General features: G+C 40.9%; 1 protein-coding gene across 7 annotated transcripts in view; it reads right to left on the bottom strand.

The window, feature by feature from the left end:
- Positions 1-11,443: 11,443 nt before the first annotated feature.
- The window catches only part of MYO10 (myosin X), a 246,686-nt gene continuing 243,566 nt past the window's right edge, over positions 11,444-14,563 (bottom strand). For all 7 annotated transcript variants that reach the window (XM_061589660.1, XM_061589684.1, XM_061589651.1 and 4 more), the window contains 2 exons: positions 13,542-13,733; positions 11,444-12,485 (listed from right to left, as the gene is read on the bottom strand). In XM_061589660.1, the coding sequence (XP_061445644.1) occupies positions 12,375-12,485; positions 13,542-13,733 (303 nt within the window). In that variant the 3' untranslated portion in view covers positions 11,444-12,374. The remainder of the gene's footprint in view (positions 12,486-13,541; positions 13,734-14,563) is intronic.

Raw genomic sequence — 14,563 nt, forward strand, 5'->3', positions numbered from 1 at the left:
AATCCCAACAATAGAGAAGAGTTCACTCGAGATCAATATTATAGTGTTAGCACTCAAAGTGATCTGCCTGGTGCAAGCTTCACATTTGCTTCCGGTTTGTGGTGAGGATGAAATGAAGAGGGGGAAACCATGTCTAGGATTTCAGATAGGCACCTGTTCTAGCCCCCCATACAGATAGAGATGGTAAGTAGTGTATCAGTTTTTAAAGTAAATTCAATGTTTGTTATGGTTTTAAAAAACGCAAGATTTCTTCACATCAATAACCGGAGCCCTAATACAGATGAACCTGGGGGGGGCAACTTTGCTTTTGCCCTGGGCCCCGCACATGCTAATGTTCCATTCCTGGGCAAGGTCCTTGGTGGCAGGCCAGCTCCAGACACTCTTGGATGAGACCGATTATCTGGATTCATTTCAGTCGGGTTTCAGGCCTGGTTTTGACACGGAAACAGCCTTGGTCGCCCTGTATGATGACCTCTGTCGAGAGAGAGACAGGGGGAGTGTGACTCTGTTGATTCTCCTTGATCTCTCAGCGGCTTTCGATACCATCGACCATGGTAACCTTCTGGGACGACTGGCTGAGTTGGGAGTGGGAGGGACTGCATGGTGGTGGTTCCGCTCCTACTTGGCGGGTCGGCTCCGGAAGGTGGTGCTTGGGGAACATTGCTTGGCACCATGGACTCTCCAGTATGGGGTTCTGCAGAGGTCAGTTCTGTCCTCCATGCTGTTCAACATCTACATGAAACCGTTGGGTGCGGTCATCCGGAGCTTTGGAGTGCATTGCCATCAGTATGCACTGGATGAGGGCTAATAAACTGAGGCTCAATCCAGACAAGACTGAGATGCTGCTAGTGGGTGGTTCTTCTGACCGGATGGTGGATGTCCAACCTGTCCTGGATGGGGTTGCACTCCCTCTGAAGGAGCAGGTTCATTGCTTGGGCGTTCTCCTAGAACTATCTCTGTCACTTGAGGATCAGGTAGCCTTGGTGGTACGGAATGCCTTCTACCAATTTCAGTTGGTGGCCCAGCTACGACCCTATCTGGACAGGGACACCCTGGCTTCAGTTGTCCATGCTCTGGTTACCACCAAACTAGATTACTGCAATGCGCTCTACGTGGGGTTGCCTTTGAAGATGGTTCGGAAGCTGCAGCTTGTGCAAAATGCAGTGGCCAGATTGGTAACAGGGACCAGATGGTTCGAACACATAAAACTGATTCTGGCCCGCTTGCATTAGCCGCCTGTATGTTTCCGAGCTCGATTCAAGGTGCTGGTTTTAACCTATAAAGCCTTACATGGCTTAGGACCACAATACCTGATGGAACGCCTTTCCCGACATGAACCCACCTGTACACTATGCTCAACATCTAAGGCCCTCCTCCGGGTTCCTACTCCGAGGGAAGTTGGGAGTCTGGCAACAAGGGAGAGGGCCTTCTCAGTGGTGGCCCCCAAATTATGGAATGATCTTTCTGATGAGGTGTGCCTGGCGCCGACACTGTTATCTTTTTGGTGCCAGGTCAAGATTTTCCTCTTCTCCCAGGCATTTTAGCATGTGTTTTTAAATTGTTTTTAATTGTGTTTTTAAATTGTTTTTTATGTTTTAAAATTTGTATATTTGTTTTTATTGTTTTTAATTGCTGTAAACCGCCCAGAGAGCTTCGGCTGTGGGGTGGTATATAAATGTAATAAATAAATAAATAAATCCATGGAGAGTCACTGACTGATAACTGAGCTTGAAAAGGTGTTTGATTCCTAGTGATGAATGAAAACATCATAGATGTCACTATGATCTACTATGATCTGTGGAAGACAATCCTCTCCAAAGGCAGGATTTCCAAGCCATGTTGTTATACAGCGACAAGAGTGGCTGTATACAATAGTCAGTATAGATTTTTCACATTCCGCAATGTTAAATTGAAAATACCCTCCCATGCCATTCTGATGCTTCCCTTAAGCTCATTTCAAAACAAAACCTTAGAAAACTTACAGTCGTGAACTCAGAAACACTTGCTTAACCACCCTCTAAATTTTCATGGTGATACACAAAACAGTCAGAGAGAATAGAGAGTTCAAAGTGTAAAAGAGAGGAAAAAATCAGACCCCTTTTGGACTTTTTTCTGTCATAATTTGTTGAAATTCATTAAAAATCAGCCATGTTCACAGAGAACCTGTAATCCTATTACTGACCTTGCCCCATGCTCTGACCTTCATCTTCTGAAGTTTAAAAGAAAAAAAATGTCTGGTTGATGTTTAATTTAAGAAATTTAGCATTGAATGATAATGTCGGGCATGCTCAGTAAGAACCAACTGTCAGTGTTCTAAAAGCCAGACTCACAGCTGCTTGGCTTGGCTAATCAGGGCCACACCCACACCAGACCTTTATTTCACTTGAGACAGTCATGGCTTCTCCCAAAGAATCCTGGGAAATGCAGTTTGTGAAGGGTGCTGAGAAGAGACTCCTATTCCCCTGACAGAGCTCCAGTGGCCATAGTGGTTCAACAGTCAGTCACTCTGATTGTAGCTCTGTGAGGGGAATAGAGCGTCTCCTAGCAACTCTCAGCCCCGTTCACTAACTACACTGGAAAAACTCTGGAGCAGATTGTAAAGCAGTCAATCTGTAAGCACCTTGAAAACAGTGCAGTGATTACTAGAAGCCAACATGGATTTATGAAGAACAAAGCCTGCCAAACTCATCTTGTTTTTTGATCGGGTAACCTCCCTTGTAGACTGTGGGAATGCTGTGGACATAATATATCTCGACTTCAGCAAAGCTTTTGACAAAGTGCCCCATGATATTCTGATTAGCAAGCTAGCTAAATGTGGGCTGGATGGAACAACTATCAGGTGGATCCACAGTTGGCTCCAGAATCATACTCAAAGAGTGCTCATCAGTGGTTCCTTCTCAGACTGGGTGGAAGTAACGAGTGGGGTACCACAGGGCTCGGTCCTGGGCCCAGTGCTCTTCAACATTTTTATTAACGACTTGGATGAAGAGGTACAGAGAATGCTTATCAAATTTGCAGTTGATACAAAATTGGGGGGCACAGCTAATACCATGGAAGACAGAAACAAAATTCAAAGGGACCTTGATAGTCTGGAGCACTGAGCTGAAAACAACAGAATGAAATTCAACAGGGATAAATACAAAGTTCTACAACTAGGAAAAAGAAACTAAATGCACAGTTATAAGATGGGTGATACTTGACTCAGCAATACGACATGTGAGAAGGATCTTGGAATTGTTGTTGATCACAAGCTGAATATGAGCCCACAGTGTGATGAGGCTGCAAAAAAGGCAAATGCTATTTTGGGCTGCATTAACAGATTATAGTTTCCAAATTGTGTGAAGTATTAGTTCCCCTCTATTCAGCACTGGTTAGGCCTCATCTTGAGTACTGTGTCTGGTTCTGGTCTCCGCACTTCAAGAAGGATGCAGACAAACTGGAACAGGTTCAGAGGAGGACAACAAGGATGATCAGGGGACTAGAAACAAAGCCCTACGAGGAGAGACTGAAAGAACTGGGCATGTTTAGCCTGGAGAAGAGAAGACTCTTCAAGTACATGAAAGGTTGACACACAGAAGAGGGCCGGGATCTCTTCTCGATCGTCCCAGAGTGCAGGACACGGAATAATGGGCTCAAGTTGCAGGAAGCCAGATTTCGACTGGATATCAGGAAAAACATCCTGTTAGAGCCATACAACAAAGGAACTGGGCTCTCCGACAGTGGAGGCATTCAAGAGGCAGCTGGACAGTCATCTGTCAGGAATTCTTGATTTGTATTCCTACATTGAGCAGGGGGTTGGATTTGATGGCCTTATAGGCCCCTTCCGATTCTACTATTCTATGATTCTATGACTATGTAAAGTGAAATAAAGGTCTGGTGATGTGGCCAGGGACAGCTTTGGTTTAAATTTGGGTGGGAGGGTATACATACCTGCTGTAGAATAAAAAGGTGAGGGAAACCCTGAAAAACAATGATACTGTTCACAATGCTTTCCTTTGGAAAGGAAAGGAGCTTCCCTTCTGCCCAGTGCCCACCCACCCAATCTCCTCCCCTCCTTGCCCCTCCCCAGGTCAGTTTCTCCTATGCTAAGCATGATTGCACAGAAGTAAATCCCACTGAACTCAAAAAGCAAATAACCAAACCTGCCCTCCCCTCCTCCTGCCTATCCCCTCCCTCTTGCCCTTTCCCTCCCCTTCCTTTACCTCTTCCCTCTCCCCTTCCTTCACCCCTACCCCTTCCCCTCCTCTCCCCCTCCCTTCCAGTTCCCTTCTTCCCCTCTCTCCCCTTTTCTCCTTTACTCTACTCTCCCCTCCCCCTCTTGTATTTCACATACAGTAACAGAAGCAAAAGAAAATGATTTACTATAGGAAACTTCACTAAAATTGCAAAGTAAATCAAACATATTTAAAGTGACTATCTAAATTATATCAACTGTTTTAATATTGTTGCTTCCTCCCTGCTAAAACAAGACCAGCACAGCACACGTTGTTTCTGTTCTTTGTGCTGATTGCAGGTGTTGCCACCACTCACCATATGCTCAGAGGCACAGGTTACTAATTTCTTTCAAGCTGCACAGGAAGTGGACTGTGAAAGACCAACCCAAATTGTGTTTGCATTGTTACCACTTTGTAGGGCAGTACAGTATCTCAGAGAGGAGGTCAGGTCTCCTGCTCCCCTGGTGCATTCACTATAGCTGCCCAATTTCCCTGCTTTGTAAAGTTTGATAGAAATATTTGTTGGCTATAGGTATGTTCTTAAACTGCAAGGTTTTTTTGCCTATTAGTGAATACCTGTATGTAGGAGATTATCGATTCTTTTGGGTCTTCTAGTTCTTTGGTATGTGGGGCCAGATCAACCTGGTTTCATCCACCAGAATTTTATTCATGTTGCTGTTCTAGCATTCATTACTGAACATCTAACAGGTAGATTGCTGCTTCAGCGTAGTTTCCACTAGCTGGTTTGTCATATGCTATAGTGCTCTTGTTCTTGTGGAAACGCTCGTGAAACCCAGGTGTGTTGGGTAACTCCATCTGAAATATCTCCTTTATGTCGGCTGATTTTCTCCTTCAGCATTCATAGGCAAATAGACCTTGTGATGTTTTTGGTTCTTTTCTGCCCAAATATCTTATGCAGTTTTGTTGTTGTATTATAAAGGCTGGACCCTTGCGTTTGGCTTACTAAAGAAGGACCTATGGACAACTATGAAAATATAAATGTCATTCTATCAACACTGCCCCTTCTTCCATGACTGCAATTGGTCCTTGGCATGAACCTTTGGTGGCAGTTAGGCAGTATCCTTTAGTGCCACCTCATGTCTCCGTGAGTCCCTTCCGCCTGGGGTGGTGTCTCATCCACCCCATCCCTAAGCTGGACAGGCAACAGGAGAAAAATCAGCTTTCTACATAGAGAGCCTCCATGCGTAGAGTAGGTTCCCTGCTTCAGAAGTTATGCCCCAACATGAGGATGGTGTGGGTAGGTGGAGCTGTATGAACTGGGGTTGGGGCTAAGTGTGCAACCATATTTGCCCCCATCACCACATTTGCCTATTTGGTGATGCAGGCTATGCCTGAAAAGGGCTGTCGTTCCTTCTTGATACTACCACCCAACTAAGTGTAAAATTGCTACATGTAAAGCCCCTTGGTTTTATTTAAGAAGTTCTGATAGAATTAACAGAAAAAAACCTTCCTTTTACACATGGATGTGGCCAGACATAACTCTAAAGTTTAAACTTGTTTAATACTATGGGAATGAGCCTAGGTGAATCTTTAACTTGTGTACTACTTTCTTTGGCATGGTTGTGAGGAGATTGGAAACATCTGCTTCCTGGCTTAAACTAACAGGTATATTTATTGCTATGTCTGAACTGGTTTGACTATATATATATTTACTGTATATTTTGTTTATGGATGTACTTAATACTAAAATGAAATTGTCTTGATAATATTATGTATGGATTTTATAATTGAATTTATATTTGTACACTTCGGAGCCAGTTTGACATATAAGTAGTATATAAATAAAGTTTAAGCTACTTATGGCTTATGATCTTGATTCATTTTAATATGCATAGTTTAAATTAAGCACAGTTGCCTGTTTAGCTGTAAGAATAAACTATGGCTAGTTCAAACCAGGAAGCAGATGCTTCTGATCTCCTCATGGCCGCATGAGGGGAGTGCTTGAGCCCCAGGTTCATTGACACATTCATGCTAAACCATGGTTTGAACCAGCCTTACCCAAGTTGGTGCCCTCCAGATGTTTTGGACTAAAGCTCCCATCAGCCACAGCCAGCATTCATGTAGTCCAAAAAATCTGGAGGACACCAGGTTGGGAAGGTTGGTTTACTATTAATCTGGAATAACCTGATTCTGTATTTGCAACCACTGAGGTTAATTTGGATACCTATTTCAACCATAAGCATACATTTAAAGGGGATTATGAAAGGATATTGGATATTGAGTGGTAACCAATTTGCATTAAGTAATCTTGTGTTTGCATGAACAGAATGGGCAGGGTCAGACCTACTGTCCCCAGTTATGTAAACTGCACGCTCCTCCCTTGCCTCACTCCTCCTCAAATATTATATTTGGCACAGTAATCATGGTCTGTTTAAACCAGATCAGATTTTGGCTACTATCCTGATAAGTAATCTGGAATTAAACAAGAGTATCCTTTGGATGAAAATGAGAATTCTATTGTAAACAAACCAGGATCTCTGCCCCAAAGCCAGCATGTGATACATGTGCTAGGGTTAGGGAGGAGTGTGCATGCCCGATACTTGTTCCCGGCTTCATAAAGCATGGTTTTTATGAAGCTGCGAATGTTACATCTGAATGTGGCCCTTGTTCCCTTTTGTCAGGGTTTAGCACAGTGATAATATGCAGAGCTCTTCCATTACAGATGAAGTGAATTTCCAAGGTCACCATCATCTTGAGTTCTTTTTCTCCAACCTGCCACACAGGAAACTTTCTGGAATCCTGAGCCCAGGATTAGAGAAACAGTAGAATATTCAGAACTATCGCTAGTCGGGCGGTATATAAATTTAATAAATAATAATAATAATAATAATAATAACTAACAGAACTGGCAGTTACTCAATACTCACCTGTGGGTTATTTTATTTAGTACATTTATATCCGGCCATTTCTTACATCATGGAACTAGAGGAAGTATATATAGGTTACCCAGGCAGTCTCCTATTCAAGCACCGACTAGATGCAGACCTGCTTAGCTTCAGCATCACCTCCCCGCAGACCATGCCCCTGGGATCATAATGTTAGACAGGCCTATACTAAGGCTGTGGGACACACACTAACTCAGCTGATACACACCTTGGCTACTTGGTGCTGGAATCAGAACCACAAGATAAGGTTGTTGTTATGTGCCTCCACGACTTATGGCAACCCTATGAATCAGTGACCTCCAGGAGCATCTGTCATGAACTACCCTGTTCAGATCTTCTAAGTTCAGGTCTGTGGCTTCCTTTATGGAATCAATCCATCTCTTCTTTGGCCTTCCTCTTTTTCTACTCCCTGCTGTTTTTCCAAGCATTATTATCTTTTCTAATTAATCATGTCTTCTCATGATGTGTCCAAAGTAGGATAACCTCAGCTTCATCATTTTAGCTTCTAGTGATAGTTCTGGTTTAATTTGTTCTAACACCCAATTATTTGTCTTTTTTGCAGTCCATGGTATCCGCAAAGCTCTTCTCCAACACTACATTTCAAATGAGTTGATTTTTCTCTTATCCGCTTTTTTCACTGTCCAACTTTCACATCCATACATAGAGTTCGGAAATACCATGGTCTGAATGATCCTGACTTTAGTGATCAGTGATACATCTTTACATTTGAGGACCTTTTCTAGTTCTCTCACAGCTGCCCTCCCCAGTCCTAGCCTTCTTCTGATTTCTTGACTGTTGTCTCCATTTTGGTTAATGATTGTGCCAAGGTATTGATAATCCTTGACAAGCTCAATGTCCTCATTGTCAACTTTAAAGTTGCATAAATCTTCTGTTGTCATTACTTTAGTCTTTTTGACGTTCAGCTATAGTCCTGCTTTTGTGCTTTCCTCTTTAACTTTCATCAGCATTTGTTTCAAATCATTACTGGTTTCTGCTAGTAGTATGGTATCATCTGCATATCTTAAATTATTGATGTTTCTCCCTCCAATTTTCACACCTTCATCTTGGTCCAATCCTGCTTTCCATATGATATGTTCTGCGTACAGATTAAATAAATAGGATGATAAAATACAACCGTCTCACACCCTTTCTGCTGGGGAACCAATCGGTTTCTCCATATTCTGTCCTTACAGTAGCCTCTTGTGCAGAGTATAGGTTGCGCATCAGGACAATCAGATGCTGTGGCATTCCCATTTCTTTTAAAGCATTCCATAGTTGTTCATGATATACACAGTCAAAGGCTTTGCTGTAGTCTATAAAGCACAGGGTGATTTTCTTCTGAAATCCCTTGCTCCGTTCCATTATTCAATGTATGTTTGCGATATGATCTCTGGTGCCTCTTTCCTTTCTAAATCCAGCTTGGACGTCCGGCATTTCTCGCTCCATATATGGTAAGAGCCTTTGTTGTAGAATCTTGAGCATTACTTTACTTGCATGGGATATTAAGGCAATAGTTCGGTAATTACTGCATTCTCTGGGATTCCCTTTCTTTGGAAGTGGGATATATATTGAACGCTTCCAGTCTGTGGGCCATTGTTTAGTTTTCCATAATTCTTGACAGATTTTTGTCAGAATGTGGACAGATTCAATCTCAGTAGCTTGTAGCAACTCTATTGGTATGCCATCTATTCCTGGTGATTTGTTTCTTCCAAGTATTTTAAGAGCAGCTTTCACCTCACATTCTAAAATTTCTGGTTCTTCATCATATGGTTCCTCTGTGAATGAATCTGTCATCCTGGCATCTCTTTTATAGAGGTCTTCAGTGTATTGCTTCCATCTTCCTTTTATTTCATCTCGGTCAGTCAGTGTGTTTCCTTGTTGATTATTCAACATCCCTGTTTGGTTTAAATTTCCCTTTCATTTCTCTAATCCTTTGGAATAGGGCTCTTGTTCTTCCCATTTTGTTGTCCTTTTCTATTTCTATACAATAACTAGTGTAATAGTTTTCTTTGTCCCTACGTACTAGTCGTTGTATAGTTGCATTTAGGGTTCTGTGTTTCTATCTCCTTTTGCTTTTGCTTTCCTTCTCTCTTTAACCATTTTAAGAGTTTCTTCAGTCATCCATTGAGGTCTTTCTCTCTTTTTAACAAGAGGTATTGTCTTTCTGCATTCTTCCTTGATAATGTCCCTGACTTCAGTCCATAGTTCTTCTGGTTCTCTGTCAACTTAGTTTAAAGCCTCAAACCTGTTCCTTATTTGATCTTTATATGCTTCTGGGATGTTATTTAAATTGTATTTTGGCGTTATGATTGCTTTGTTGTTGTTCTTCAGCTTTACTCTGATTTTCGATACGATCACTCATGATCTGTACCGCAGTCTGCTCCTGGTCTTGTTTTTGCAGAAAGTATGGAACTTCTCCATCTTCTGTTTCCAATTATATAATCAATTTGATTCCTATATTGACCATCTGGTGATGTCCACGTGTACAGTCGTCTTTTTGGTTGCTCAAAAAATGTGTTGGCAAGAAACAAATCATTGGCTTCACAGAATTCAATAAGTTTTTCTCCTGCTTCTTTTCTGTCCCCTAAGCTCCATTTCCCCACAATTCCTAGTTCTTCTCTGTTCCCTACTTTTGCATTCCAGTCCCCCATGATTATCATCATATCTTGTTTTGGTGTGTGCTCAATTTCCTCCTGTACTTCTGCGTAAAATCTCTCCAATTCTTCTTCTTCTGCGTTTGATGTTGGAGCGTAGACTTGGATGATGGTTATGTTACTAGGTTTCCCGTTTAATCTCATTGATATCACTCGCTCAGACCTTGCGTTGTAGCTCCTAATTGCTTTTGCTACATCACTTCTCACTATTAAAAGTTTCTTCTTGATTTCTCATTTCCTGCATAAAATATTTTGTAGTTGCCTGATTGAAAATGTCCCATTCCCATCCATTTTAATTCACTCATGCCAAGTATTGTAATGTTGATACGCTCCATTTCTTGCTTGACAATTTCTAATTTTCCCTGGTTCATGCTTCTCACATCCATGTTCCTATTGTGTGCGTCGTACAACTCTGGACTCTCCTTTCACATCTGTGCGTATCAGCCTCTGGGCTTCCTTTCAGCTTTGACCCAGCTGCGTCATTAGTCACAGCGCTACTCGTGCTTGTCCTTTGTTCTTCCCTAGTAGCTCGGTGAGTGCCTTCTGACCTGGGGGTCACATCTTCCAGCACTGTCTCGTGTTGCATTTTGGATACTTTGTTCATAGGGTTTTCGTGGTAAGAAGTATTCAGAGGTGGTTTACTATTGCCTTCCTCTGAGTTTGAATGCATCTTAGTCTGGTGTCTCAGCTTTGACCATTCCGCCATGGGTGCCCCTGCTACGGAGTCTAGCCTCTTGGTCTAGACTCATGACGGCATTGCTCTCAGCTTCTTCAATACTCTCAACCCCCCTCACCACGTCAAGGTGTGGATCCTAAAGGGGGACAAGATAAGGAGGAATGTATAAAACAGGGTCCATGGGCATTTCTCCCACCCTTCCTTGATCTCTGTAGTAAGCAGGCCTACAGAAGAAGTCACGATGATTAAAGAAGTGTAGCATGTGCAGTGCCTTTCGGGACAGGTGATCCCCTAGTGAAGAAGCTTTACATACAGCTTTATAGAACAGTTTAAGGTTGCTGTCCTGGATGCTCCAGTAGCGGCTTTTGACGGTGGAGCTAAACCATTGTGATAAATGAGTGCGAGATGCAGTTCACTGTGCTTTTTGCATTTGATATGTAGTATTGATTGTATAATTTATGTTGCTGTATTTTGTTGTTTATTGATTTGGACATAAACCATCATGGAAAAGCAGGATACAAATACACTAAGAGGTTTTGAAGCTGAGCGCCTATCTTCTCTGCCTCATGTTACAAATCTAGCCTTTGATAGAGTGGTTGACCTGCTGTGGGTTAATTATATATGCTGCAAATCAAACATACTTAGAGGGAGGCACATGTAAGGCCAAGGGTTGCTCATTATTTCAAAGTATGTAGAGCCTACATGGAATGTGTGTAAACTGGCCCATAGGTTGTTGATACAGTTTTCTCCCCTCCTCACGACTGGTAATCTATCTTGTATTAGAACTTTCCACTGTAGGATTAGAAGGCTATGGCCAGTTTTCCTACTGTCTCTGCTGTCATTCATTTCTTTTGTTGGGAACCAACAATTGGCACTCAGAAAAAAATGGAAACACAACTTTAAATCATAATTTTTCTGTTTGGTTTCCTTATTTCTGTTATAGTTTGCTTTGAATTTGACAGGTTCCAAGTGGAATACTATAAGACCAAGAGATTAATATTTTAAAAGAAATGTTTAATATCTTTTAAAAAAACAACTGTATAAACCGAAGACAAATGATTGAATATTGTGCTGATAATGGCATTTCCGTATTAAGGGCAGTCTATAAATATAGTGTCTTTCAACTACATGTGTTATCTATAATACAGCAGGTACAGAAATGTGGATGCATTACACATGGATGTAACAAAGGATAAAAAATTCCTCTTGAAGAAAATTTAAAAAATTATGAAATTGCCCAAATTTGTTAATAAAACTGGTTTATAAAGAAACTCAACAATTGGGACAACTATAGCTCTGGACTATTAAAATGTACAGAAAGACTGTTTACACCATTGCACATTATTTTTCCCTTTTAAAATATTGTGAAACATGGAATAAAGTTAGAGGAGCTGACCTGATATGCATGCACACGTATGAAAAGAAGAGGGGGAGAATACCACATTGCTAATAAAGCCCATAAGGAAAGCCGCCTGCAGCATTCCAACAGAGATGCAGTCTTTCCCTCCTCATGCATGAACCAGTCAGCTGGTTAGTGCAAGATGGCTGATTTAGCTCCTCCTAATTTGCAAAATAGTTTATTGCAAAACACAACCCGTCTGATAATCATAGATTAATGCAAGTTGGTTTTAAACATTTTAAGGCACTTCTCACTGCTTGGAAAGCAGCATATTAAATTAAGGCATACATTATGTTATCTAGGGGTAACAAAGCTTCAGAAGGCTTGAAGTATGCTAGCCAAAAAGTTTAGTATGGGGCTATGCAAGTGGATGTTATCTTTCTATGCTTGCTGGACATCATGTGTTGAATGAAGATTCTCCTAGAATCATGGTTTTTGTGCCTCCAGTGACCATTTTTTGAGAAACCATCGAGTTGGCAGTGATATGTTCTGATACCAAGGGCAGAATAATAACTTTCTCTGGCTTCATCTGGAGCTGCCTTGACTTCCGTGACTGCTCACTGATCGAGAGGTGCTGTAACGTTTTTTCACAATCATGCTGATATAGGCTTTCATCAGTTTGGCAATGTCAACAACCTACCAAGACAACAACAATGCAAAACAGGTTAATGTACACTTCAGGCGATTGCCTTTGTTGTGGAGTGCATACGCATGTGATTTTTGCCGCCCATAGTTTGATATGGTACAGTCAAGGAAAAGCTGCACCCTCTTTCTTTTAGATTGGCTCTTATTTTACAAACGGTCACAGAAGTCAGTTTGGCTGTAATGCAGCCTACAGATACACGCACTTAAAAGTCTGTTGTAATCAGCAAGCCTTTTGGTTTTCACTGAAATCAATGAGACAGTGAGGTCTTTTTGTAGAAGAGCATAAGGCACACACAAATACTTTCCATCTCCGAAAGCAAGTATTTCATCAAGGTAACAAGTTTTCTTTTAACAGCTCAATCCAATGCATCCTTACTTGGAAGTAAGTCCCACTGAGTTCAATTGAACTTACTCCTAAGCAGGCATGGGCAAATCGGTCAGTTTCCATTTCTCTCAGTTTCTCATTTTCTAATTTTAAGTTCAATTCTCCACATTTCCATATCAATTTGCAATTTTTTTCTAAAAACTCCATAAAAATTCATCATTAGTGAAAATTTATCCTAACATACATGCATTTGTATGCAATTTGCCTAATATATACATTTTTGCAAAGTAATGCTCCCTAACATAATGCATTTTATATGTTAATTTCACCAACATACGTATTTTATATATTGGCTAGTATAGCCATTTTTGTATGCATTACTTGGCTAAGGAACTGCACTGCTAAATTTGGAAAAGTGTGAATTTTGAAGGACGGCTGTGTTTCAGCTGTCAATGCAGTTGGCTAGCTCAGTTCATGTACTGTTTCAGAGAGTGTGAATTAGGCAGGTTTGCCTTAAATGAGAACTAAGCTGAATTTGTTCCTCATCCCTACTCCCAAGTAAGCATACATAGGATTGCAGCCTAAGATTTTAATTCCAATGTGAAATTGTGCAGGCAAGAGAATCATGGAAGAGTTTCCACCTCTGAATTACTGGCACGGTAGCTTAAGTTTGTTCATCCTTTAAAAAAGGCAGGCAAAAGAAAAGAAAAATCCTCTCTCACCTCAGTTGTTCCAAAAAGCAGCTCTCTCTCATCAACAATAATCTTGTAGACATTAGCAAGGGGAGCACCAAAGGAGAGGATGTGCTCATACTGAAATACTTCTAACGGCCTTCCTTCTCCACGCTTGTAGACAGAAACAGCATCAGCGCTAACACCCAACCAAAGCTCTTGAGGGAATCCTCCTTCTTTACACTGGGGAAGTAAAAAACACAAAATAACATCAAGGTGAATGGTAAAAAACAAATGATGACTGAATCCCGCCACAATTTCACCAATACAATTAAAAATTATTTATACATTTTAAAGTATTTTTTTTAGCATACAATGTCCTTTACAATTCTCTCTCATTTAATCTCTCACCTATGTTTAGTGAGGTAGATTATGCTGAGGGTAATCTACCTAAACCTACACAATTATTTTCATTGTCAGAGGAGAGATCTGAACTTGTTTCAAAGGACTAAATTCAACACTCTCACCTTTGTTCGCCATTGGGCCACAATTAGTTAAGAATGTAACTGCTTTAACTCTTGCTTATTATAAGCCTCTTATAAAATCCTACATTTGAACATCTCAAGTCCAGTTCCTTGCACAAACAGATCTCCTACACCTAAACTACTCCAGACAATTATTTATTTATTTAAAATATTTATATCTCACCCTTCTAACCTATAATAGGGCACTCAGGGCAGCTTACAAAAATAAAATCAAACATGTACATAATAAAATTGTAAACAGTAAAATCACAAAAACATTAAAATAAATTTAAAATATATAAAATACAATTAAAATATATAAAATACAATTAAAATATATATACACACACATATATACTAAAGGGACTACAAAGGTAAAATTTAATGCAGAAGGCATTAGATACACAATGAATTGTGTGTGGAAATGAAGCCATTAAGATGGGCAGTAGCTGAGTGGGCGGATGAGCGTTGTTTCTGAGCTTCGTGTGTACCCACTGATATTTGACTGTTCACTTTTCTGGCCTCTTAAACACAGCAGCCATTGCTGTT

Source organism: Rhineura floridana, chromosome 1 (assembly GCF_030035675.1).
Source record: "Rhineura floridana isolate rRhiFlo1 chromosome 1, rRhiFlo1.hap2, whole genome shotgun sequence".
In the NCBI taxonomy this organism is placed as follows: domain Eukaryota; kingdom Metazoa; phylum Chordata; class Lepidosauria; order Squamata; family Rhineuridae; genus Rhineura; species Rhineura floridana.